The sequence below is a fragment of the Rhopilema esculentum genome, chromosome 16, assembly GCF_057945365.1.
Source record: "Rhopilema esculentum isolate cy_ngs chromosome 16, ASM5794536v1, whole genome shotgun sequence".
In the NCBI taxonomy this organism is placed as follows: domain Eukaryota; kingdom Metazoa; phylum Cnidaria; class Scyphozoa; order Rhizostomeae; family Rhizostomatidae; genus Rhopilema; species Rhopilema esculentum.
In genome coordinates, this window is record NC_142830.1 from 4,188,140 (window position 1) to 4,215,932 (window position 27,793).

A 27,793-nucleotide genomic window follows, 5' to 3' on the forward strand; every position below is an offset into this window, starting at 1 on the left:
ATACACACTTCTTCAGGGAACATGTTATTGACATTTTGTTATATTTTCTCTCGACGGTATTTCCTTTTTGGCGACATATTATACTGTAACATCCCTATTTCAAAGCGATACAAAAAGCCCCGGCAAAACGACTGGACATTTGCACTGGTCACACACTAGACATTGCTCATTGTTCAGAGTATGGACATCCAGAAATTATTGGTTATGGCAAAACGACTGAACATTGTCCAGTGAACTTTTTCCCTGTTGAAGAATGCGGGTGGGAAAACTGGCAACAGGACATCTCTTTACCTTTGAAAATACACTTTTCATAGCCCTAACCGTGTTATCGTATGAATTAGAGTGTATTATTGAAAAGTGGCTAGGGCTAGGTTCATCAAAATCACCGTCCTCGTGCTCTCTGACATCGCTTTCCTTATCGGAACTAAAGCTAATCTGATCAGAAGACTCGTCGTTACTAATGAAATGCCTTTTTCTGCTATTGGTCGAATTGAATTTTCACGTTGTTTCCATTTCGTTCGCGGTGTTGACTAGGAAAGTTTGTTGAAGATTTGAAAATGGGAAATAAATTGACGCCAAATCCAAAACATTAATCGATTGCGCGTGCGCGAACTGGACAATGTTCAGTAGAGTGGCAAAACGACTGAACAATTTCTGAATAACATCAGTGAACAAAATAAATTTAATCCGGTCCACTGAAAATTTTTGGCTGCCTTCAAAATCGACTGAACAACATTCAACATCGCTGAACAAGACTGGACAAGGTGGCAAAACGACGCAACATTTACGCTGGACATTTGTCCAGTGCATGTTCAGTGAAAATGTCCAGTCGTTTTGCCGGGTCTTAAGATTTTAACCTGCCCTGATGTCTTTTTACTTAGCTTTTGCTTGAAGCTGGACATGTTTTTCCCTAAGCACAAGCTATTGCTGAATGTAATAAATTTAAAAGTCCAAAAATTAGAGTTCACTACGCGATTTGCTCTGTGATGTGTAGTAATGAAGAGGACATACGTAGAACAAGGGAAGAGCAAGAAGACTTCAACCAAAGGTGGTGCACAGAAATTTCGTAAGGAAAAGCTGCGAGACTCCAGCTACGATACAAAGCTTTTTTTATCAAGCAAAAGCCACAAACGTCACAAAAAATAGCAGGGTCTTGCTTTTGCTCCTTTCAATAAACTCATACAAGTTATGGTAAATTTATTAGGCATATACTATCATAAGTCAAATGGACCCCCGCCCAACAGGGGTATGGTGCTACACGATAAAATTTCAACTGGGGTCAGAAATTGACAAATCGATATTTTTGGGCTGCTGAAAATCATTGTGGTTTTCCGGAGGATTAGAAAATTATTTGTCACAAGTTGAGTGTGATAGAAGCTTTTCCACTTTAAATATATAAAGAACAGATTACGTGGTAATTTTTCGCAGCCAAACCTGGAGTCCTTCATGTTAATGTTCTTAGAAAAACACCTGTTAGATGACATCTAGAACGATCACATTATCAACATATAAGTTACTGTATTTAGAAAGAAAGTCAAACCAATGAGTTCAAATTTTTGTTTATTTACTATTTAGTCAGGAAATGACATATTTAACATGTTCTGTTAACCAGCATTCATCCATGCACAAAATTACTGAATTTAAAAACTTGTTTTCCTTACAGACTAACATTTACTTGCATTTTCCGTGTAGCTTTTTATTTGCTATCTTTGTGGGCCGGTTTGATCATAATTTGCCCGGGCCAAAAAAATTAGCCAGTCCGCCCCTGCACTTGAATAGGTTTTGGAACTCAATCAAGACTCTTCTAAAACAATCTTGATGATCTTTTTGACATTTTGAAATTCTGTTTGATTCAGAATTCTGAAAGTCCGAAAATTCTAAAAATTCAGAAATGCATTAGAGTTGGTCAAGCAGTTAAACTTTGCAATATGTATGTACAGAAAAAGTCATGACCCTTTTCCAAGTATGACGAAAATGACAAAGCACCATTTTTATCACTGAAAATTTCATGATTTATCACTGCACGTTTTCAGTTTATCACTGCACAAATTGGTTATCGCTGCACACTAAAATTAGGTATGCTTTCGAGTTATCAAGTAAGTCTTTGTAGGATCATGAACAGTCCGACTAGGCAAGTCAAAATGCCCTCTCATTATTTTTTCTATAGTACGCTCGAGTAGCGCAAGTATGAATGATTGTGTTTGCTCATGTTGGCCAATATTAAGTTACTGCTAGATTATAATTCTACTATTCTATGATTGCTTTTGCTCATGTTGAGCAAGTTTTGAATGAATGCGTTTCTAAAAGAGCAAGTAATAATGAGTGTGTTGGCTCGTCTTGTGGAAGTTTAAGCTATTGCGACCTTATAAATATTATTTTATGGTCGAATTTTGCTCATGTTGAACAAGTTCAAGTGAATGAGCTGCTCGTGGAGAGCAAATATTAATGAGTGTGTTTGTTATTGCTTTGTTATCAAGTTATTGCTGTACCATATTCCTATCAGGATTTTTCCTATCAAAGGCTCTAAACATATTCATAGGTTGACAAAATTCTCGATGCAAGTGGGTATTAAATGGCCTCGTCATTTTTAGAAAAGTTTGGTTTTACGAAAATCATGGCAATTTAAATGGGCTGGCTGTAAGACTTTGATTTTCCGCTTAGTCCCTATGGTTGCAGAATCATTGAGAATATAGAATGGAAAATAATAATCACATTTATCCAATGTCAATCAGATAACTTTTTACTTCAGCATGCTTTTTTTATATTTTTTCATTATGTTATTTCATTATATTTATATTAATCATGAAATAAGCGTAACATTCTTGTTCTGATGATGTGCAAAATAGTCAATATCTTATAAGAAAATGTTCCTTTTTAAGATTATTATCATTTTCTAGAAAATAATTTTCCGTTATCAATGACCGAATGCAAAAAAGGAGATTTTTTATTTTTTTGAATTTCTTATGGGAAGTAACTTAGCGAGAGTGGCTAAACTAGTATGAATTATCTACAAGATTCTTTAATCTTTTGTTAGGAGTGAATATTTAAGAGCACTGCTTGCCCCCTCTGCCCCTCCTGGAAGAGGGCAGGAGGGGCAGCTGAGTAAATTTTTTTTCTGCCTCATAATTAGTTATTCTCTTACTCCAACAAATGACATCTGACATCTGTGAAAACAAGAACCTCGTTTCGACGATACGCAGGAATTGTCCTCATTCTCGAACGGAAAGTCCGCGCGAAGCTTGAAGCACGGCCTTGAAGTGAAGTACTGTTTGAAAAAAAATAATATTCTTGAAAATGCAGTGCACACATTTGCTTACAACTTTTCTTTTAATGGAGTGGATCACTGCCCAGTGTAATTGTTTGAAGCAAAAGCATATCTGTAAGTAGTTCATTTGCCTTGATCACTTACTTAGCCTAAAGCCTTAGGCCACCTGATTCAGACTGCAAAGTTTGGGTATGCGCGGGGAACGCGTTCCGCAGCTATTTAACCAGAACCAGCGTAGCACCAGTTTGCAGAGTGTGTCATGTGCACACAGAAGATTTTTCTCAAAGATTTGTCTGGTGCACACCAAAACGTAGGGCTGTATCTATAAATCTGGCTTTATATGAGCTATCAACTAGTTTGTTGTGTTATAAAATGATAATGAAATGGATTTTTATGATCATCTAGTTAAACAGCATCAGGACTTATCAAAACAATATGACTTTCTCTAAGTTTAAATGTTGCTTTCAAATTAATTTTGGTAATTAAAGATGCAATTTGGTCTTTGGTAAGAGCAATGCATTAATGTTAATCAAGTTAGAAATTGTGATCACTTTGTTTTTTTATTTTATTTTGGTGGTATGACAATAACATGGAAGCCATTTATTTCAACCATTGGAAACACAAAAATATCTGAATATCTGATGTATATCAGATAGGTGGAAGGAAGATTCTGAGGGCCCTCCTCCAAGAAAGTATTTAAAGAACATGTCCTTTAGGTTATTGTAGAATGGCCTTGGAAATATTTCACATCACAAATTTTTTATTTGATATTTCAAAATTCTAATGTGATCCCATGCTAAATTATAATAGAAAGTCATAGTTTGTCCACAACAAAGCACTTTTGTAGAAAAATACTGGGCACACATGGTGAAAGCCATTCTTAGATGGCATTTTGCCTATTGGATGCTTGCTGTAGACATTCAACCAAAACTGAATCACACATTGCCCACTTTGTCAGCACTTTGAACGCAAACATTTTTGCTCTTGCAAACACAAGACCTTTTAGTGTACTGCCATGCTCCCCAGACTGGATGTAGCACTATGCTAATAGATATAGTGCAACAAATGTTGTGTTTGAAAATCCAGCACAACAGTGACCAGACGCAAAAATATGTAGTTTATAGATCTATTTTGAACTACCATCACCAGCTTTGTGTTAAAAATTGATGTGTCAAAAATATCATCAAGTAAATTCGAGATATGAGCCTAATTTGCTATTTAGGCAGCTCTTGATCTCTACCCAGTCTAGAAGGCCAAACTGAAATGTATGGCATTTTGTGATGAGATTTTGGGTGGGCCAGAAGCTCTGCGGGAAACTGGTGATTGTAGTGATGCAGTAATGCCAGAACAGAACAAGCAAGACAATCCACTTTCAAGGAGGAATTGGTAAAGGCTTTTCAATTTTCAGTATCCTTGTCGTTACTAAATTTCAATACTAAGAAAGTGAAGAAAAAATAGTTGCAAAGTTGTTAAGTAATTGGAAAGATTTAATAATGGTTATTGTACTAATCTTCTCCTGTTTTTTGGTGAAAGTTTATTTTATCAATTAAAAGGTATTTCACATCCAATGATAGGCAGGATCCAAATCTAAGATTCATTACAAATACATCAGGTTCAAATGCATCAGGTTCAAAATAAATGTCTCAAATCAATGCAAGCTGGCTTTGTTGCATTTTTCATTACATTTATTGTGAGCTACTATTGGGTCTACACTAAATATGAATACCCACTTTGAGAAGTGTTTCAAACGAGCATAATCCAGATTGAGATTATTGGCAAATATAAGGGAGTCCCTTGATCTGACCTCTGCAAAAGCAGTGTATGACTCGATGATTCTACCAACCTTCACGTATTGCGGGGTACTGCTACTCAAGTTGAGCTGAACTCAAGCAAAGAGACTCTTGTCATTTCATGATTGCTTTTTGAAAATAATCAACAGAAATTCAAAAAATCCCACAGCAATCCAATCAGTTGCCGCATTGGCATGTAAACCTGGCATAAAAATACCAGGGCATGTAAACTTGTACGTAAATGTTTGGACAATGATATATGCGAGAAGCATATTAGTTGTATTGAAATTGAAGTTGCCTTTCTGGTTTTGCAACTTGAATAAAGCCAGATAGGTAACATAGGCTCAGCCACAAGATGGAATGTGAGGGGCCAAGGGCATGTTAAAGACTAATAACAAAAGACTACTGGCCCAGCCAGTGTTAGCTACAGACATGATACTGAGGCAAATATAGTTTAACCAATATGTGAATTCACTATCATACTTTTGTTCAGTCTGATTTTCTGTCCCTTGTGTGTGGTAACAATGTAGCTTCTAGGTGTCCAATGTTGACTTTCTCTCTTTGCAAGGATTCACTCTCTTCCACAATCTAGTTTAACTCTTACAGAATACCTCCTTTCCAATTCACAATGTGGCTTTGCACCCCTATCATAGTATCGTGCCTGTTTGATTTGTCAGTCAACCAACTGTTGCTTGATATTGACTGCAACTTGAATAGATTATCATTGATTGGTTAATTATTTATTAAGACGACTGTTGAATAACATTTGAGCTGGACTGTAATTCATACTTTTAATTGGCATGTTTCTGTAGCATAACCATGTCAGGTTTGGATCTGTTCCATCTTCCTTGCATTTGCGATCATCTTCAGTATCCCTGCATACTTCTCTGCTTCACCATTACTTTTTGAAATATCTTGGACTTGATGTAGTGAGTTCGAAATTTCATAGTTTACCAAAGTCTCTGAATTCACATGAATTAAATGTCATATTGTCGGCAATGACTGCATGTGGAATTCCATGATGTGCAAAAACAGTCTTTATTGCTTGAACAACTGAGAGTGATTGTTACTATGATCATTGGCAACTTCTGGGTATTTGGAAAAATAGTCCATAACTATGAAGGACCTCAGCATTAATGACCCCAAACGATTTGTTGTACACGAACGCTTCAAGTTTTGGAGTGATATGCGCAGAATGCCAGGTGAAACACTACAGGAGCTTGCAGCACACATTCGCCAAGATGCTGCCACCCGTGGCTTTGCATCCATCAAGGACCCTCAGGATGAAGCACTCAGATCTCGCTTTATTTGTCTTGTAAACAATGAGGCAGTGCCTAAAACCCTCTTTTTAGGTAAAAAAACGAACTGGATTTCGCTAGGGCTATTGAAATTGCCACAGAAACAAAGGGTGCAGCTAAAGTGGCCAAAGACACTGTTCATGGGGCTGGACAAAAATCTTTACACAGGGCCACTCCACGGCCCCCTGACAAAGCAATGGAAACCAAGTTCAAGACAGGCAAATCAGCTTGTTACGGCTGTGGTGCTGAAACACACCAAGCACCACAATGTTTTTTCGAGAATTCAGAATGCCACTTCTGTGGAATTAAAGGAAAAACAATTCATCGAAAGTATGCAGAATAAAAAATTCTGCAACTAGTAAAAGCTCAAAGACGCCAGTAGAACGCATCCTTGAAATCAAAGCAGTGAATGAAAAAACCATGCCAAAGCTGGAAGTACCTATCGAGATCAAAGGGCGAACGTGCACAATGGAACTGGATACTGCAATGAATGGGAACTTCATATCAAGGCAGACATGGAAGGATTTGGGAAGTCCAGAACTTCAGAAGCCTGATTAACACTATGAATCAGCAAGTAAACATAGTTTACCAGTTATTGATACTTTTGTCGTCAAAACATCAACATAGGAGTCGGAGGACACATGACAAAAATATACAGTGTCAGAAATCCCAGAACTTAACCTATTGGGACGAAATATTACTAAGGAGCTGGGCATCTCTGTAGCCAAAGCACTCAACGATATCGAATCATGCCATACAGTCCATAGCAATCTAGAGGCTGACATCAAACTACAGAAGAAATTTTAAGATTTATGGAAACCGGAATTACGATGCCTCAAGGACTATGAGCTCGAAGTAAAGTTTAAGGACAATGTCCAACCTATCTTCAGGAATGCCAGGCTAGTTCCATTCACCGTGGAAGCTGATTTGGAAGAAGAATATTAGAAGGGTAAAACGAAAGGAGTATGGGAAGCTACACATTTTGCCAATTTGGGGCTCCAGTGGTTCCTATCAAGAAAGCTTTGCTCCCAGGACAAAAGAAACCCGATATCAGAGTCTGTGGGGGTTATTATGTCACAGTCAACCATCAACTAGAGGATCATCGGCATCCGCTTCGTCTCCCTGTGGTTCTTATAAGAAGATTAGGAGGAGGATATGGATTCACCAAAATTCACTTGTCAGATGCGTATAATCAAATCAAGCTTGCACCGGAAAGTCAACGAAGAATAACACTTAGCACTCACAAGGGAATGTTTCTGCAGGAAAGATTACCATTTGGTATCAAATCTGCCCCCAGATACTTTCAACAGGTCATGGATCAGCTCACCGTGGACCTTCCTCGTGTGGCTACCTATCTAGACGACACACTTGTTGCGGAGAAGCAGGATCGATGCAGAGGACCACCTGAGCAATCTTTGGCGTTTGCTCCAAAGACTGGAAGACAAAGGTCTCCGTTTTCGGCTGGAAAAATGTCACTTTGCCCAGCCATATGTTTAGTATTTGGGACATCTACTGTCACAACAAGTGTAATATAGTGTAAATACGGACACCCTATGTCATAATCCTTGTGATATCTTAACATGTTGTTGTTGTTAATCTTAACCATTGTTCTGTTCAGTTGTTATTACTTGACCGATGTGTGCAGTTGTTTCTCTCTGACTAAAATCTATATTTGATAAAAACAAGAATATAACAACAAGGATTCGCAAAAGGCCTCAAGGTAGATGCTGTTCTTAAAATGACACCTCCTACAAACGTATCAAGTCTTAAAGCATTCCTAGAATCTGTCGTGTTGTATGCCAAATTCCTACCATCAGAACTAGCTACAATAGCAGAGCCTTTGTACAAGCTGACAAAGAAGACAGTCAAGTGGGAATGGCAGCAAGAAAACCAAAGACTTTCCAACGTCTGAAAGACTTGCTCTCTTCAGAGAATGTCCTGGTTCATTTTGGAGAGAAGCACACCCTAGGTCTGGCATGCGATGCTTCAAACGTTAGAATTAGGGCCGTATTATTTCAACAGTTTCCGGAGGAAAGCGAGCGCCCGATTGCCAACGTCTTCAAAACTCTTACGGAAAGTCAAAGGAATTATAGCCAAATCCAAAAAGAAGCACTGGCAATTGAAGAAGTTCTACCAGTACTCATTTGGACGGAAGTTTGTACTGGTCACATCATTGACAATTGTTAGCTCTATTTGGACCAGGAAAGATGTTCCTCTAATGGCTGCTAACCGACTGGCTCGATGGACTAAAAGTTAAGCCAATTTAACTAGAAGATTGAATTCAGGAAGATTAAGGATCACGCTAATGCTGACCTCTGCAGAAAGATTCATAATTTTAGGAGGAGCAAAGTGATGATCACATGAATACCAGATACAGACAATCGACGAGAAAGGCACTCCAGCAGAACAAGGTTCTCTTGCAAGAGAATCAGCAAATAATTCAATAACCTAAATGGTAACGAGATTCATTCGAGAAGGCTGGCAACCAAAGAAGAACGACGAAGGAACAGAAATGCACAGATTCCTACAGGTTGCTACTTTACTGTCCATATGAAATGGATGTTTAGTCCATGGGTCGAGAGTGGTGACTCTAGCAAGCATGAAAAGGAAGGTTCTGAGACCTCTTTACCTAGAAAACTTTGGAATGCAGCGAATGAAGCAACTAGCTTGCACGGCTCCCTATTGGCCGAACATCGATGAGGATATTGAGGTCACGCGCAACTCACCTATGGATGCTTCCAGAGAAACCCTCGAGCAGATTATGGTGGTCCGGAAGTTCCTCCTTCCGCGTCTACAGAGAGAGCAACTTCACCTCGGACTAGCGCTGCTACTTCTGTGGAACTACAAAGACCTGCCACCGAAAGAAATCCAGCTAAACCAGAGTATGGTCCTCACAACCCACAAAGATCCAAACGAGCCCCTAAACCAAAGAAGTTGTCCTCGCCTCCGCCTTGGTGGGGAGATGTCTTGTGTAGTTGCTCTGCGGTACCGCATATTGATTTTAGAATATTACAGCCAATTCTTTTTGGACACGGAAAGACTTATCGCCCGCGACGCGAAACGTTGCATTGTGTTTAATGATAAGCTATAACAAAATAACCCTTTCAATACTATTGTTACGTGCTTTTCAGGTGTTAAGAACTCTTTTTGTTAGCCTTTACGTTGTTCAGTTTTATATTAGATTCTCCTATAAAATTGTGTTCTCTGTTTTCACGAATAACCATCTGTTTTACTGTGATCTCGACTTCTAAACGCAAAACGGATCCACTGGACTACTTGCTTACTTTGCCGACCAATAAACGGATTTTAGCTGAATATTTATTTTGGAAACACCCTGTTTATAATCTTAAATAATAAAACTTTCAAAGTTACAACAGCAGCCATCACAAAAATGTGTTTTACCTTGAACAATGGTTTGTGGAAAGAAAAATCCCAAAGCATAGCCGTACCTCTACAATTTGTAGAAAATCATCTGCCTTGAAGCTTGTGGAATGTTTCTTTCATGCAGTATGTAATCAAGCTTCAAATTCTCAGTAAATAGTAAAAGCTTTCACACTCAAAAGAAAACGAGGCAATATCTCTTAATGCCTTGATGGAATTTTTGTTAAATCATTTCAACTCTGTTCTTTGAGTAGATTTGAGATTTCAGTATATTTTTGCACTTTGTTTATTGATATTGTAATTTTGTATTTATTTTTAGAATTTGTAAATCTTGAAGGCATATTCAATGTGACAATGTCTCATTTATCTATTTTTCTATTACAGTTGATTCTTGTAAGTTGGAAAAAAATGATGATTCAAATGATGAAATTTACAAGATTAAAGGGTCTCAGTTTGGACTCTTCAATATATTTAGTAGACTTCAAATAGTCATCAACTCATCAAAAAAAACAGAAGTGAATTTGAGAACAAGGTATGTGTTTCTTGATTGCTGAGAATGTAGACAATTTTGATTGTTTGTTCACAGCGGCCCTCAAAATGTCATCTTTCTCTGACAATATTGATCTCTTCCACTAAATGTATTGGTTTAACTGAATTATGAAAAATAAATTTTTTCTTTGCTTACTAGAAATATGGTTTTAGAAATAATTGTAACTCCGCAAATTGCCCCCCCCCCCTCTGAAAAAGCGCACCCTTTGAATAAGCCCCCACCCTAGAACTACAAGTGTCAACAAGCCCCCCCCTTAAATAAGCCCCCACTGCTACTATAAGTCCTCGAATTGGCTTCCTCTCGATTTGTTGGTTTTTGCCATCTTAGCTTGCTTTTGGCGTTTCATTGAACTACTACAAAAATTCATACCTTTGGTAATAATTAATTAAATGTTTATACAGAAGGTCCTACTAAAATATAAGAGGTTTTTTGCTAATGTCTTCTTAATGTCTACTATGATTTTATAACCCCCCCCCCCCTTCGAATAGCCCCGTCCGAAAATATCAACAATAAATAAGCCCCCAGGGAGCTAATTCAAGGATTTACGGTACCACATTATGTGTTTACTGTTAATTGCTTTGCTATAAATTACAGAGGTGTTTGTGATTTTTGTTCAATATTGTGTAAATCAGCTCATATTTAATTATTCATGATCTTTTAAAATACAATAATTTTCCCATTTGTAGCAAAGAAGATTTAGTTAAGGTTCTAAAGATCCAACAGCCTGGCTTGCTGAGAAGAATTTTTGGAAGGTTGATTCAACTTAGTAATGGTGTAAACACATACGGAAATACAACAAAACAGGAATGTTCCCCTTTTATCGATCAATACCTTGCCTTGTCATCAGATGAGGAAGATAATAGCGTAACTGTGATTTGTGACTCTCAAAGTAAGTAATCCTTTGCTTGAGATCCTTTCTTGAAACCTTATCGTTCTTATATTGAAGATTTTCTTTAAAGAAGGGCACCCAAGCAACTAGCACTAAAAATGAGCAATATCGCATCTTTATTATCTTCAATCTGCAGCTAGATGCCATCAAAGGAATCTCTATAATAAGACACATAATCAAATGAGACCTGTGTAAATTGAAAACATACTCGGATAGTTTACCATTACAGTGCCACCTAAAAGCCTGAAAATGATTTTTCACCAGCTGTTTTTTTCTTTAACAATATGTACACATTCATCATTTTGTTTTGTTTAAAGCATGTTTTTACTCTCTTGTGTGAACTTTGACTTGAATCCTTCTACATTTTGTCCGCTTGATGTGATTTACTTACTGATGTAAAAGTGTTTTATATTATCTCTTTTGTAGCATTTGATCCAAAACTACTTGGATTGTTTGCCATTGGAGTTTTTCTGTTCTTCTTTGCTGAGCACTGTAGCAGGTATACCACTATAAAACATTTTCAAATACATCTTTGTTAGATTTGATGAAACAGAGGTAGCAATAAAAGAGAAAGTCTCTACTCAACAGTATCAATACTCAATAGTAAAATCACCTGATAATGTATCAATAAATTTGTTTCTTTGAAATTATATAATGCTATAAAACGAACTCTTGTAAATCAATTCTCTGCAGCTTTTTCCTTTATATAATAATAAGGTTTTACTATTGATTCAAAGTATTAGAACACATCGCAATTTTGCCCTTCCTTTTTACAGAAACACGGCATTTTACTATGCTTCTGGTGTAACCATTAGTGTTCTGATGTCATGGACTGTTATTATTATTTTGCTGCTTAAGCTTCTACCGTATAAGGTATAGCAAATTGATTTTTGATAGCACTGTGTCTGGCAACGTACTGTAGCTTTTTTTGGCTGATTTATTTTACCAGAGTATCTTTATCATCGAATAATTGTATGTTGTTTCACCAGGCAGATTTCCTCCTTTATAGAACACAGCACCAGCTTTAGGCAGTATTTTTCTGTGAATCAATGGCATAACTATTTGTGGGACCTGGAAAGGGGCTCAACTCCCCATCAATTTGTGTTTTTTTTAAAAGTTCAGCTTTCCAGCACCTGGTATCATGTTTAGTTTGTCTTCTTGTTGAAATATCATTGGTAATGTTTGCTGTGTTGAAATTTACTCAAAACACTGGCTATTACATTGGTCTTTTTGAGGAATTTTTGTTATTTATCTTGTTGGATTTTTTTCTATACATGCTTGATAATCTACGCTACCCTTATGTTGTATGAATTGACTCGTGGTGAATTTATTTCAGAAATCATTGCTTGTTATGGTTGCAGCAAGTGGAGCTAGTTTTGGTTTATACCTCACTCAAAGCTTTCTGATGAATCTACATTTCTATGCTACATACCACTTAAATTGGCTCCTTTGGTATACGGCTGTTGTTAGTGAGTATATTTTGCACATACTGGTGAATCCCGTTAAGTCGTACTCCGGATAACTAGGACTTCCACTCCCCACGTTTTTCAAACTAAACATTGTACCCCTGATAGGCCGGGCACTCGCTCAGTCAGACAATTTCCTTACCCCTCTCTTAACGGTCCGAATTGAAGCGATTCAGCTGTAATTATCTGCAATTGTTTTATGTGAAAAATTTATTACGGTTTTCCATTTTCTAATGAAATCGGATCAGCCAAAATTTAAAAATTATTTCGTAGCTTTTTTTTTGTCTTTTTTGGAAGGATGTTCTTGGAAGTACGACGCAAGATTTCCAACCAATGTTTAAATTAAAAATACTCTTTGGTGATACCAATCTTCTGGATTTCAAAGAACAGCATTATCATTCCTAAAACGTTTTTCGTCGGACAGTCCTCGGGGTATTAAACGTCAGATTGATAACTGAAAGTGAAATGCCTAAATGGGTTACCTGTTGACGTACTAAAATGTTCAACCAGCTCCTCTTACTCCAACGGTAGTCATTCAGTGAGGCGCCCTGTCGTTGTAAACAATGCAGACAATAGACAACAGCTACAACTGTCGTTGTAAACAATGCAGATAAACAATAGTCACAGTTTTATGATGATGCTGTTCTATGCAGTTCTAACTAATAGTGGCCCTAATCAACAGATCTGGTTGGAATCGAAGCCATAACTTTTCAGACTGGCAAAGGAACCGTTTAGTTTTGTGAAAAAAGACCAGCTACATTCGCTGGCTAGCTTTTTATCAAAGATGAAGCACTTTAACTACCAGTAGATTTTATACTGAAGTGAAACGCTCTGAAGACACTTCTTCCTTTTCTTGTTACAGGTCTGTCAACACTGGCATTCTTGTATTACAAGGGACCACCATCAAACGAGCGATTCCTGAACTTGACAAAATGGAGCATGCAGTTTCTCGGACTTCTTCTGGTTTATAATAGTACATGGGCTAAAGAAGTTGCCGTGACAGCCATTCTTACAGTAATAGTAGTACATTTCAGTTTGGAATACCTTGACGTGGCTCGTACTATACATAACTGGATACAACGTCTGTAAGCACCATTGCAGTTAGATACCTTATTTTTCTAGCATGAATTATTTATGTTTTTTCGATAATTCAGCAGTTTAAACCGTGAACCAATTTGTTGAGACAAATAGCAAATTACATAATGGACATCATGTGTATAGTGAAGTTCAGCTCCCCCCCCCCCCCCACCTTCCATCATTCAAGTTTTGAGCGTATGTATTTTCAATAACAAAGATATCAGCACTCCACAGGGGGAAGGGTACAAATCTTAGCACCGGCTATCCGTGATGCTATATTGTTACTTCAGCACTTACCTTTGTTACCTACCAGATTGAAAACATACTGTCACTCGCAGATACAGCCACGTTTATGATCAAAACGCACAATTCAATATCTTCCTCATTCTCATCGCGATTCACATCTCAATACTCATAGGTTAAACCACAAATCAAAGCTTATAGCCTTTTTTCTTCCTGCTTGCAATTGTGCTTTACCAAAATCATGCTTTTTTCCTTAACATCTTTCCATGTGATTGAGTGAGATGACGTATTGCTTGCAATCGTAAAACTGGATACACGCTGTCCATGGATTTCTAACAAATTTTCTTTTTAATTCCAGGTCACCTTACAACAGGCATCGAGGACCCAAGAAAAAACGCTTTCTTACGATGGAAGAATTTCACGAAGAGGCCGAGAAAGAAACTTCAAAGGCGCTAGCAGAGTTGAGGGGATATTGCTCAAGTCCCGAATGTAGCCCGTGGAGAGTTGTATCCCGTTTGAAAGATCCCAAAAGGTTTATTAGGTTTAATTTTGTATGCTGACTTTAAAAAGAGACTATTATTCTCTTTGATATAACTTAGAAGAAATGATGCATTGAATGGTTATAGGGAATTAGGAAAGATGTGTTAAAAACTAATGTTTGAACTAGAGAAAATATTTGTTGCTAATTGTAGCTTTGAGAATAATTGGTGTTTTTGCAGATTTGCTAGTTTTATGGAAACTGGCAGGATGTTGAGTGACCATGAAATTGCTGAATATGACAACTATGAACCAGAGGAAGGCGAAGATTCGTGGATAAGTAGTGACGACCCAGATGTCAAACTTGAAGAAGTGGAGGAGGAATCAGCTGAGGATGGCCCACTGATATCTGACGATTTTGATGACATTGACGATAAAGCAGCCAGGTAGAATATGTTATTTACCTTTATAACTATAACCGCAAGATTATTAGGTTATATCTCTACAAATGACCCGGTAGAAACATGTCAGTCCTAATACGTTACCTAACTCTTATTCTCTGAACACCAGTGTCGGAAAGAAGCTCGATTTCGTATGCAGCCATCCTTGAAACAAGGATCAGTTCATTGTCATCTACAATAAGCAAGTAATTCATGAAAAGCAAGGACCAGACATTCCTTAGAACTTGAGCCCCTACTTAGACTGCTGAATACATATAAAGATACCTGCTTTGGTTTATAGAACATGGCATTTCTATACACCAATAGCGTATACAGCCCTACTTATACGGCATTGAGCACTTTATGACAGACCAGTAAACGGTAAATTTCATATAAAGACATCTTTGTTGGAAATTCACATCTTCCTTCAAAATTTCGGTGATGGGTTTTCTTTCTTATCTATATTGTAAACAAACGACTATGACTCGCCGTCAAAAGGACTTAATACAATCATATCAAGCGTTTTTTGTAAAGGACCATTTACAGAAAAGAAACATTCTTCCGCATGGTCCCTCATTCATCTATTGGTCTTGATCATAAGCAGACGTTTTCGCTTTTAATGACTGTTGTATGAATCAACCTCCTTCATTTTTTTGCGTCCAATAAAATTTTGTAATTAAGCAAATTTATATAAGAAACAAGCTTATAAGAAAAAAGAGGTTCATTTTAAAGAAGCATTTTTCGTCATCAAACCTCGTTTCTTTTTCCTCATACTTAAATTTTAGACGTTTAAAGGATGTACCAATTTTTCTTTCATTTTTTATCTGTTACCTTTCTGTCAATGAATTTTAAAAAATAACAAGGTCATGTGATTTAAAGAAATTTTAGATATTTGTCTTTATGCATTCAAAATGCGAACTATAAGTGCAAAATAGAGATACTGTCCTCACAAGCAGATTTCCTAGAGAAATCCTAGCAATACCTAAATAGGTAGATTTTGAAACTTAAAACATCATGCTTCATGTATTCATGTACCATGAGATTCTCCAAATCATAGTTTTTGTAAGTACAAACTGTTTTATAATGTTTGTTGATATTTTTGTTTGTCGAGAATGTTTTGTTTGTCGAGAGTGCTAAACTCTTCTTACACTCTCTTTTATTTTGTTAGAGTTTGTAAATAAAGCTCGAAGCACAGAATTACATGCTTGAATTCTTTGTTCTATCTTGTCATAAAAGTAAAGCCTCCTGTCAAACGAGAGGTTTTATGTAGCTCTCTTGTTGGCTCACCCCCGTCCAAGCATCGCAATATCCATGTTCTAGCGTTTGCTCCATCAAGTTATTCTACATGTAGTAACAACTAGCATCCTTTTGTCTTCTATTTCTGAGTTCTCTAATTTCTGTTTTGTCTCAGCAAGAATGAATTACCAAAACTGTTCCATGAATATCATTAATTTTTGATAGGTATTTCATGGCAGTAACGTCTTCAGATATTCAATTGTCATCTTCTCTTTCTGGTGGCTCTGCTATTCTGTCCCAATGTATTTATAAATTTCCATTCGAAAACTCACATATTTAAGCAGTCTTCTCTTCGTAGTCTTCCTCTTCAAGACATTGTTTTACAAACAACGCTATGATTGCTTAAATAACATGTGACAATCGCTTTTCAGCATTATGTAACGGATTTTCTCATAAAAGGAATTTGATGCACCATTTAAAGAGAATTCCACTATATTGCTCAGGAGAAGTATCTAACAGAAAGGCGAGTTGGTTTTTTGTGTAAGAACTTAAAGAAAAGCCTTTATGCGATTGGATGTTTAGGCTATGGGGCTACGCGTATACAAATCTGCCTATAAGGCATCCAGCACTTCATGACAGACCGGTAAACTGTTATTTTTATAAACTATGAGACTATCCTAATGAACTGAATATTGGTAATGATACTGGATATAGGACTTCGCTAGGTCAAGAGAATATAAACAAATTGTTAGTTGCTAACCTAATAAAAATCTTAAAACTATTTTAAAAACGCAACCAAATAATTCAGTAATAGTTATAGACAGAATAAAAAGTCTCTGTGTTTTGCTAAACATAAACCCAAGTCTGAGCATGCGTAGCGTTTAAAAGAAAACGACACTGTTTTCGTCTTTTTCTGAAAGGAAATGACAGGTGTTTATTGAAGGAAGCCTTTTTCTATGTCTAGCCATTTATTAGAAAAATACGACATCTACTTGGCCAAGACAGGAGATAGTAGCATGGTTTTATTTGGAGTATTGTAAAGATCTGCGTTGTGTTTAGCTGGTCTGTTTTGTAAATGAAAAATTCTGACAGTCTAAGATTTACAAACATTGCTATAATAAGGAAATTCATATCAGACAACCCAGACTGTGCAAGCCCTATAATGACGACATGTTTCAGATAATTGGCAGAGCCCGGTCGTCTTTTCATCTAGCAGTTTTGGAATCGATCTACATAAAAACGAAAAAGCCGCCTTTGTGTAGACAGAAAGAGTTCGTTTTCTCTCTTGGACTCCACTGGTAATTTTTCTACAAGCACGCAGCACTGATTGTACAATTATACCGGTCATGTGCTTGCGTTTTTCTGATTGGCCTATTAATATCCACAGCTGGGTTTATATTTTCCGTCGTGTTCTTTCTGACTCTTTTTCTGACCTTCTAGATTCTGTGGAGTGTCAGACAAAAATACTTCAAGTATTATGTTGTAAAATGTTTGCTTTTTGAAGCCATTTTCAAATTCATAGAAGGTATATTACCAGATTTTCAACTCAAAGTACAAAAATTACTAATCACTAGCAACATTCTGTTAATTATCCCCGCTATGAATTCTTATTAAGTTCATAAATTCATAGGTAGGCGATTCTCTTCGTCTTCGTTAATTTTGTCGTCTTGATGTCGACATGCAATATGTAAAAATTGTTTGTAGTTCCCTAAAAATGATCTCCTAACGCTATTGCCAAACTGCCTCTTGAAGTCTCTTCTCTATTATAATGTCCTCTTCTACGATTTTTGATTCAGTTCTTTCACCATTGTTGTTCCTTTGAAAACTGTTACGGTTTGTTGGTTCATCCTCGCAATATTTTATCTCTGCAAATTCAATCCTAACTTCAAGCTCTTCTAATATAGGTTGTTCCAGTATTTCTACTTCATATTCTTGAACCAGAATTTCCTGCAGGGAACCAAGAAAACGAGTAAATAAATTGCTGGGAAAGTAGCACACCTTTTTCTACGTTAGTGAGCTAGATATTGACTTTCTGGAGACGAGATGGATGAAAATAATAATTTCAATAAAAATATGTGTTATTATAACTCCACATAGTAGCAATGACGTCTAGAATAGGACAGGTCTTAATTGCTATTCCTAGTTTTACACGTTTCATCAGGAAGCAGTTTGGCTCCAAATTTTTTGGTTTCAATATATTTGATTTATAAAGGATAAAGACTCCCAATACAACTGAAGTTCCAAATATAATTTTGAGATGGGATTTCATGAACTCTATTAATTTGCAGTCAGGATGTAATGAAAACCTTCCTAAAGCTACATTAAGACTTCACTTTGTAGCAAACATGTAGCAACTTGTGGTTTTATGATTGACCATGCACATGACCTAGCTTTGCTGGTTGTTGCTAATTATGCTCAAGGTGATTGTTTTGTTTTGTTCAACTCGCAGTCACTTCTCTAGAAGGCTGAATACATAATCAGTTTCCATTTACTGAGTTTCAATGGAAATCACTAGCGAAGTTGGTTCTTTTTCACCGCAGACAGCTTTTCTTTCCAGAATTTTTGTACAATCTTCAATGAATAAATAAGTTTACATGAACAAGAAGGATAATGCGTTTTCAGCCCCTCAAACTAAATGGTCGCTGTTTCAAAAACATGTATAATGCTTTATAACTTTTTAAAATGCTACATAAACATTAATCAAAGAATTTTGTAGTGAAAAAAATTTTTTTTTTTATCTTGAAGTTTGTGAATTTGATCAGACAGACATATATTTGACAATCAAGAGTAAAGAAGAAGACAGAAGAAAAGGGTTGCTTGATATTTCTCATAAATGTTCTATAGTTTAAAAGTGCTGAAATATGATTTTTAAGACGTAAACATCTTCAAAAACTTTGTAACAAAAACTTACCCCCATCTGCATTTCAGCGCTGATTTCAACATCTTCTAGTAAATCCATTGGAAAAACCCAATTTAAATAGCCCATGATTTCCTTAAGAAAACTCACTGAAGGTATGTAAAAGTTACTTTTGATCAAGATTGTCTGAGTTTGTCTGAAAACAAGCTTTATCAAATGAAAATTATCAAATTTCTACTCTGTTTATAAACCAAAGACTTAAAGATGGCGGCTCTAGCTACCATGGCGTACCCCTGCCGTGCCCATAAGACGCCAGTAAATGGTATCTGTAGAAACCTTGAAATTCAATATAATTTGCTTATTTCTGGGAGTAGTTTCATTGTATTGAATATGCTAGTGAAAGCCAGTAAATCATTGCGTTTATGTTGGAAAATGTTTCAAATTTCAACAATGTGGGATATTTCCTCGACATATCGTTTTTTGCAAAAATTTTATCGGTGCTTCCATGTAGATTTGATTCACTGAGTGACTCTACTTTTCACCGTTCAATCACAACACGACCACATTGCGAGTCTCTTATCAGCTGTATATAGTTTTGTACATGTTTGATAGTCTCTAGAATGATAAATATCATCAGCCATCAATCAAAAATGAATCAATTATGAAACTTCATTTATTGGGGTTAGTTAGTTGTTGATGGTACGGATTTTCGGTCGGAAATTATTGCCAAGCCTGAAGATACGTAAAATAACGAAAGAAGATTTCTGCGGCTTTCGGTTCCTGAAAAGATGTTCTGCGGGTATCGGCCGATAGATCTAGCCATTCCATCAGGTGGCGAGCAGGTTCGTCCCAGGCCCTGCCCATGACATTAAGTAGCAAAGATTTCTGATTTGCTGTCTTAATTGTACATTAATTGCTTAACAATAGCTCGGTAGTAATTCAAAAGCTTATTGAAAAATCGTTGAAAATTGGGATCTAATGATGGCTATTTGGGAGTATATCATATATCTTTGGGTTTTCAGCATTTGTAGTTTACAAATCAACTTCATTGGTTCTTGATTGATGAATAAATAATTCTGTGCAACGCCTGGCTTTGCTATTCACGAATCTTAGGACTCGTAGAGTGATTGTTAAGCAGTGGTTGCTGCGGTGCTGAGGTCTCAGTGTTAATCTATTCGACAACCTGCTTTCGGTTTCAATTTGAAATAACGCATATTGTCTTTGCAACCGTTTATTTCTGTATACGTTGTTTCACAATCAGCAGACAATTAATCTTTTCTTTTACAATCATGGTAAAAACAGGCCTTAAATGTGTTAGATAACGTGATAAATGTGCTAATTTTTTTCCAGCGTTATCTATCACCAAGCCTTTAAGCTGTTCCACCGTCCTTTTTTTCTATCGATAATCGTTCAACTTCTGAAGCTTTGACAGGGATATCAGACGTTAAACACTGACTAGGAAATTTGCTGCAGGAGATCTTGCAGATGTCTACTTTAATGTCTTAAACGTTGCTAGTGGCCAATGTGCCCTGAAAACCTAGTCTTTACTTTTTACGGTAAAGCTTTCATGGCTCCATGTTAAATGTAACAATCAAACCACAACTTACATGTTATATACATTAAGCATATCATAATGATGGATATAATTAAAACTTTCCATAAATCACGCAGTGAATATATCAAGTATTTAAATTTTATTAAGTTCTGTAAGCCGAAAGATATTTAAAATACATGCAAACTGAGAAAGACATTCCAATAAAGCAAAAACACTCCATGGGAGGAAATGGAAGTATATATCTTCTAACTGTTCAGTCGATAAAAAAGTGCGCTATTATAAAAAATGTGCCTTGATCTTAACTTGTGGGCTTTAGTCCAGTCAAACTGTAATTGCAACAAAATTTTTTTAAGTTGCAATCGAAAGTCCATCAGCATGATTATTTTCTTGCAAAGAACTAGGAAGTAGTTTTAAAAGAATATTAAAGTAAACTAAAAATCAACGTTGCTGCTGCCAAACGTGCGTTTTTAGTATCTGGTTATTCATTCCTCATTACTAGATGGTGAATCAGCCAAACATTAGTTGGGCTAACAAATTATTTCAAACATTAATCAAGGGCCGTGAAATTGTTCATTTAGAATATTTAAAAAAAGTTAGTCACTATTGTCAATATCACGGTCACTGCTCTCTTCAGTCTCTACCATAGTGGTATCTTCTGGCATTTTCATTGCTGCCTTCTGAAAACATTGTACTGTTTTTTGGTTTCTTCATTCTTTTAGCCTTTTTCAATTCGTTAGCTTCTGTTGTTACTGCCAGATGATCTTGAAGATGCTTGCAAAACCTTTCTGCCATTTTGCTGCTAGCATCCCAATCTCTAAGAATACCTTTCTCAATTAGATGTTTCAAGCCCCGCAAATGTAACTTTGGCTTTAGAGCATCCATAGCATTTGAGTTGATAGAAGCTTCCTCAATTTGAAAAAATATGAAAATCAAACTTTCCCTGAGCAGTGTAGTCACAGAATGACTTATCATGTGTTATTACACACAAAACATTTTTTCCCCAGGAAATAAAGCTGGCTCAGTTCTGGCCCTTCAGAGAGTGATGTATTACTAATCTTTATTGTGTAAAGAAAATTAGTGCTGTTTTCTGTGATTCTTCATCAGAAAGTTTTCAGGGGCTATCAAATTCTTTTAGAACATGTATTGGGGCCATGAAGATTTTTTTATTTCTAGCATTGGGCTACATGGTTTTAATATCAAATTTGAAATCCCTTCCGCCCCGGTCTGTTCCATACTTTATGACAGCTCCCTGAATCATTTTTCTTGCATGAACATCTCATATTAGTACACCCTTTCTTACATTTACAGTAAATCAGCTCAACATCTCTTTGGGTCTACAAGGGAGATCCGTGAGACATCGCACCATCCTCGACCTGCCACACCCATTTGTTAGGATCTATCGAATGGCCTTTCCATTTCATCATCTGCCCTGCCAGTATACTCGCATGCTGTGGTATTTTGCTGCAGCTGATGTCGGTGGTAGTACTTCGGGGCTGATCTGTAATTTTGCAGAAACATGCTTTGCGCATAAAAACATTATAGCGGAGGTCGTCTAGTGAAGTATTCTCTTCTCCATTTTATATGGCATCTAATGCTTTTTTTCTCCTGCAACACAAACCTGGTCTTTGGTGGTAGAGGATTCTTCGTTGAAAACATTTGCACATTCCCGAAAAATGTGTGCTCTTTGTAAACAATTTAAGTCCCAGGCCCTTGCCTCTATCAGAAAGACTTGATGTCGTATCACACCCAGAAATGCATGCAAAAATAAAATATACTTCCATGTCTTCGAACCGAGAACTCCTTGACAAAACTTGATATCCCAGACTCTAACATTTTTCTTTGCATTTTTCTTTTACTGTTGACAAAAAAGATGGATTTTCGATTCTGTTTAGCGTGATAAAGAAGAAGAATGAGCAGGTCTGTGTCTTCACGTACAACAGAAGCGGAATGGCCCACCGGGACACCGGGAAATTTCCCGATGCGCCCTTTGCCCCCAAGTTATTTTTTCAAAAACTTGAAAACTTTCAAAAGGCAACTGACCTTCGGAAAAACTGATTACAATCATAAATTGACCTCCTGTCTAAAGTACGTTTCCATGAAAAGTTTAGAAAATTCATTGAAGACGAAATTTTCATCAGCAGTTTCTGCAAAATTTTTGAAAACCTTGAGAAAAACATATTTTGTTTTGAAAATGGCTTTGAAAAAAGCAAAAAATGTTAAACAAATTAAATTTTTTTCTTCTGAATCTTTTCAGAGCATATAACGTTAGAATAAAGGACCAAAAGAACAAGATGGAGAATTCGATCCACAAATGGGTATTCATTCTCCATCTTGTTCTTTCCAACCCTTATTCTTACGTTTTAAACTCTAAAGAGGTTCAGATGAAAAAGCTTTTAATATGTTAAAATTTTTCACAAACGGTAACAGTCATTATGGCTATTTCTTAAGGCTTGTTAAAATAATTATTCTGGGAGAAGGGATTTTTCAAATACTGCCGTTTTTTGATGACGTAATATATGCATATTCCTTGTGTTGTCTCTTTTGAATAATAGTCCTTTTTCTTTGGGCCACAAACTATCCCTTAATAGTGAAAGCTGTTCTAGGTATGATAAAGAACAATACTTTCTCAACGTCCTGTTGTTGGCAAGCTATTTTACTTTGCAATTCAACTAAAATCTCCTATGCATTATGATTTTTGTACGTTACAACCAGGAGTTTTGTACCCTAAAAAAACTATGACTAATTGAAGCCAAAAATCTTGACAACTTTTTAAAAACTCTATACAGAATTTATTGAGGATTGATGCCCTCATGTAAGAGCCTTCTATAAACTTAATGGAAAGTTAAACCGGCTGTTTTGATAAAACTGCAATCGTGGCCAAAACTCCTTGACACTGATTTAAAAATTCGGCATGTTATCAATTGTTCCCAAGAAAAATGAGGACATATCAATTTCTCCCCTCCCCCCTATATCAATGTTGGTATCGTTTGAGAGCTAAATGTCCCAGCATTCGATATTAGCCCATACAAACACCCCAACATTGATGTAGGGGGTAGGGGATCACGTTGAATAAGAACCCAATTGCATTTGGAAAGCAGTCTCACGAGTTTTGGCCAGGATTGTGGTTTCAAATTTTATTATTAAAGTATTCTAATCTTTCTTCAAACTTTTGTCCCAGAATAGAGACTGTGTCTTTTCTTAAGAAATTATTTATCCATTTTACCATGTTTACGCACAGTTTCTCATACCGAAGGAGCCATCAATCTGCAAAATCATCAATTTGCGCCAAACGGATGGCAGCAAGATCTATTAAAATCCATTTGTCCAAGATATGTTATCAGATATTTTTCGGACAAGTCTACAGTTTTAAGCACATGTTCAATACCTGATCATAAATCATATCTTTTGTAAATGATTTGCAACTGTAGCGTGGAAGCAGGAGCAACACAGTCATTAGGCTAGCAGGTGTTGAGGTACCTCTTTACTTTTTTTCAAAGATATGCTGCAAAACTTTTGAAAATTTATGAGAATGAAGTCATGTATTTTGTCAAATTTTTAAAGATTTCGAGATCGAGTTTAATCGAAATGAGTCTCGTCTCCTAGGCCAGAGAAGTTGCTTTCTTTGTAAAATCTTGGAAAAAAGTGTCTCACTAGCTGAAAAATGGCTTTGGGCTTTGGACCAACTTTCAAAATCTATCGTTTGATATCATCATTCAGCAGTGGTTTTAAGGACTGCGGGGCCCGGGGCCAAAGACATCTGCGGGGCCCATGTTCTTTACAATTTTTCATGTTTCTTTTTTTTAGATGCAGGGCCCCTTAAAACGACCCACCTTAAAACCGCCGCTGTCATCATTTGATACCTAACATTGAGGGCAATACATCATTTGATATCTACAAATTTTATTAGCCGTGTAGACGTTTCAAATACAGTCAATTTGACTGAGAATCTTCTTAATGCCAATGCCAATTGTGAATAAAAACTTTGATTTTCGACATGGAGCATGTTCTCACATTCTAAATAGGGTGATTTAAAAAAATTTCCGAGGGCCAGCCCCTGACCCCCCCCCCCCCGTTTCGTTTCCTATGACAGTGTTTGCAACAAACTGATTCTCAGGTAAAGCAAAGTTTTTCCGAGCCCGTTTTACAAGACCCAAAGTTATGCAACTTTAGCACCTATTGGCGCCCTTTTGGCTACTTTTCCCGGTTGGTCAAACGGTAGCCAGTCCGCCACTTGCAAAAAACAACAAAAATGCAAAGGAAACAAAAATTTTTGCACAGATAATATTCAAATTTTTAATAATAATTTCAAAATTGCAAATGATGAATGATGAAACAAAGGAAAAGATAACAGACAGTTTTAGATCAAAGCAAGTAAAAACTTTTGTAACCTACAAAGCAACAATTTTGATTACGGTATCACTCCCAATAATTAGCAAAAATTAAACTTTTTTGTATACTGCGTTTAGCTGGCTGCATTTGGCTGCCAACCACAAAATATATGGCTGCCAACCATTCAGAACAACTGGCAATATCCTGAAGGTGGAAAGTCACAAATTACTCCCAAAATGAAACCACAGATGCTGGTGTAAAGTGTTTGCATTTGGTAACGATAGACAATGGATCAATGGAACAATGTTTCTTTTTAAATAATATCAGAATTATGCCAGAGTTATGCTAGATTCCAAGTTATGCTAGATTTGATGCTAAATGACAATTTTTGGCCAATATCATGTTAATATTATGCTAGATTAGTTCACTCTGGCACCAGCCCACAAGGGAGTGGCTGGAACGGGACTAGCAGGCTTGCCCCTAAATTTTTTTACGGCCACGTCCTTTGAAACACCGGAAACTACTGCTTTCAGAAAATATTTGCTTTTTTCTGTCCTTATTCATAAAAATAACGATTTAAAGAAGATTTCAATTAACATAAAAATACAAAACCGAGTTAGATAAAATACAAATTTATCTTTGATCACACAAGATAAAGCACCATCAAAAAGAACAAAAACGTGTTCCCAGAAGAACTGCTACTAATGCGTTCGTTAGCGTAAACTTTCAAAACACTTTCTAAGCTATTATTGCAAAGAAGTTGAGGAGGACTATAGTCCCTGTTATACAACATTCCCAATTGAATGTTCCTCCCAGCTACCACCGAGAGGCTTATCATCGTTCAGCTGCTGTAGCCTTGAGAGGAATCTTTCCAATGCTTCTCCAATTTAAAACACCTTAGTTGAAATGGTTTATAACTTTTTTTGAAATCTACTGAAAGATATCACATAAAAACCCCAAAATACATTACGGGCAGGAAATCATAATCTCGGTCTTGGTCTTAAGGCTCAGTGTCTTTTTTTAAGCAAGTCATAAAAGCAAACTAAATTGAGATGATGTCTTGGAGTTAAAGCTGTATACAGAGTCCATCTTACTTCAAAATAGCACACAACAATATCATAAAGCGCACTTGATTTTTCTCCGCATGTACTGAAGCTTCGAGCTCTGAAGTTTCTTAAATCTTCTTTATTATCCATTGCTTATTTCTTATCGCAATTTTCTTATAAAAAATGAGTGTAATACATAAGACTGGGATTGGGCATCGATAGCGAATTGGAAAAATATTCCAATTTCTTTCTTAGGCGTTTCGATTGGTATTCTATGCTGCACTTTTAAGAATATGCATTATTTACAAATCCACACTTTCTACAATTACAGGTCCACAATTTTAATTTACAACTCCACAAAATGAGTCAGATCCACGCTTAATTTAGGCCCTGCTTTTTAGTGACGAAACACAGATATGAATCTAAGATCGAAGCGAATCGGTCTCCACGCTTCCATGCCAAATGTTGCAAAAGAGACCCTCCATCAAGGACGTATTGGAATGGTTCCGCTGGGCTCGTATCACTGGAATTGCCAGTTTTGGCTACTGCCTCTGCGAGTACTGGCTTGTTAGCTTTCCTTGGTAAACCACTTGCCTCAAATAAAAAAGCTGGAACTGAGCATAATTTTATTGAAATATTGAACGGACATCTTGTCCAACAAAGTCCTTAAATGCAATGAACCTTTGGAAAAGGAGTTGGAGATCCACTTGGATTTCAATATTCGCCATTTTTGCCACACTGGGTATTGTAATTACAGTTGCTTGGTTTGTCTTTTTGAAAACATATTGCTCTGACTCCTTACCCGTTATATCATCACCCGTTATAAAATTTTCTCGCCAATGTATCTTGCTCTGTCAACATTTGCTCCCTCTTCTGCTATGACACCTGTTGCGATGGATCTCAAGGAAAGATTATCAGTAAAGAGTCTTCTTGCATCCAAGAATTTAACAATTTGCCTTTATTTAACAATTTAACAATTCTGTATCGTTTAGATCTCTTTTATTCTTGTTGTCATTGTGCCTTTATGTTTTCTTTTTTTTACTTTCATTCCACATCAGTGAATACAAATGAACAGAAATGAAAATTGACCTGCCGCTATATTTGACAAGCCCAGGCAGGCTTGAGGCCGGAGGAAACTTTTTTCGGGGAAATTCATGGTTCAGATTTTTGAAAACTGCGCATGCGCATAATGGCGACTATGGTCTTGCGCAGAAGCTCATTGAAATGCGCCCTCTACGAGTCCCTACAAACCCTAGCTTTGGAAGCTGCTTTGCATAGGAACAATTTAAATGTAATTGTTTTTTGATCAATGCTAAATGCTTCTAGGTTGTTTATGACGTCATCAACTTTGCCATATGTCAGCCTTCATTTTGGAGCATTTTCACTGCTTGGATTTTAGGGGACTTTTTTCCTAGTACTTTGTTCCCTCATAATGGACAAATGCCAATCAATTGAAGACAATATGAAAGTATTGGAGTTTTATACAAAATTCACGCTTCATTTTACTGGGCATTGCCTCTCTGACATTAGACCAAACCGGAACATATATTTGACTTTCACATACCGTAATTCCTCGAATTGGCCCCCTCGAAAAAGCCTCCCCCTCCTCGAATTAACCCCCACACAAGAACTACAAATTGTCAGTAAGCCCCCTCGAATAAGCCCCACCCTAGAACTACAAATTGCCAAAAGCCCCCCCCCCATTGAATAGGCCCCCACTGCTACCATAAATTCTCGAATTGGACCCCTCCATTTGATGATTTTTGCCATCTGAGGTTTCCTTTGGCCTTTTATTTAATTAACACAACAAATTCATACTTTTGGTGGTAATTAATTAAATGCTTATAAAGAAATTCCTACTAAAATAAACGAGGTCTATTAACAATGTCTTCTT

The 27,793-nt window shown here is 36.7% G+C and overlaps 1 protein-coding gene and 1 long non-coding RNA gene across 3 annotated transcripts; one reads left to right on the forward strand and one right to left on the reverse strand.

Moving 5' to 3' along the window:
- The first annotated feature begins 3,198 nt into the window (after window positions 1–3,198).
- LOC135682660 (nuclear envelope integral membrane protein 1) lies at window positions 3,199–25,815 on the forward strand. 2 transcript variants are annotated; one of them, XM_065197642.2, is made up of 10 exons: window positions 3,199–3,379; window positions 10,119–10,266; window positions 10,971–11,173; window positions 11,600–11,672; window positions 11,950–12,046; window positions 12,510–12,642; window positions 13,502–13,724; window positions 14,333–14,491; window positions 14,679–14,882; window positions 19,041–25,815. In XM_065197642.2, exons 1-10 carry the CDS (start codon window positions 3,295–3,297, stop codon window positions 19,060–19,062), a joined length of 1,347 nt encoding a protein of 448 aa, XP_065053714.2. In that variant the 5' UTR covers window positions 3,199–3,294; the 3' UTR covers window positions 19,063–25,815. The 2 variants fall into 2 exon arrangements, with proteins under 2 accessions (XP_065053714.2, XP_088969154.1); XM_089113028.1 differs by having other exon boundaries at window positions 3,200–3,379; window positions 14,318–14,491.
- LOC148958225 (uncharacterized) lies at window positions 14,879–19,157 on the reverse strand. The gene is made up of 2 exons (XR_016144671.1): window positions 19,024–19,157; window positions 14,879–18,059 (listed from the first exon to the last, which is right to left on the reverse strand). It is a non-coding gene; the product is annotated as an uncharacterized LOC148958225 (long non-coding RNA).
- Window positions 25,816–27,793: the final 1,978 nt, after the last annotated feature.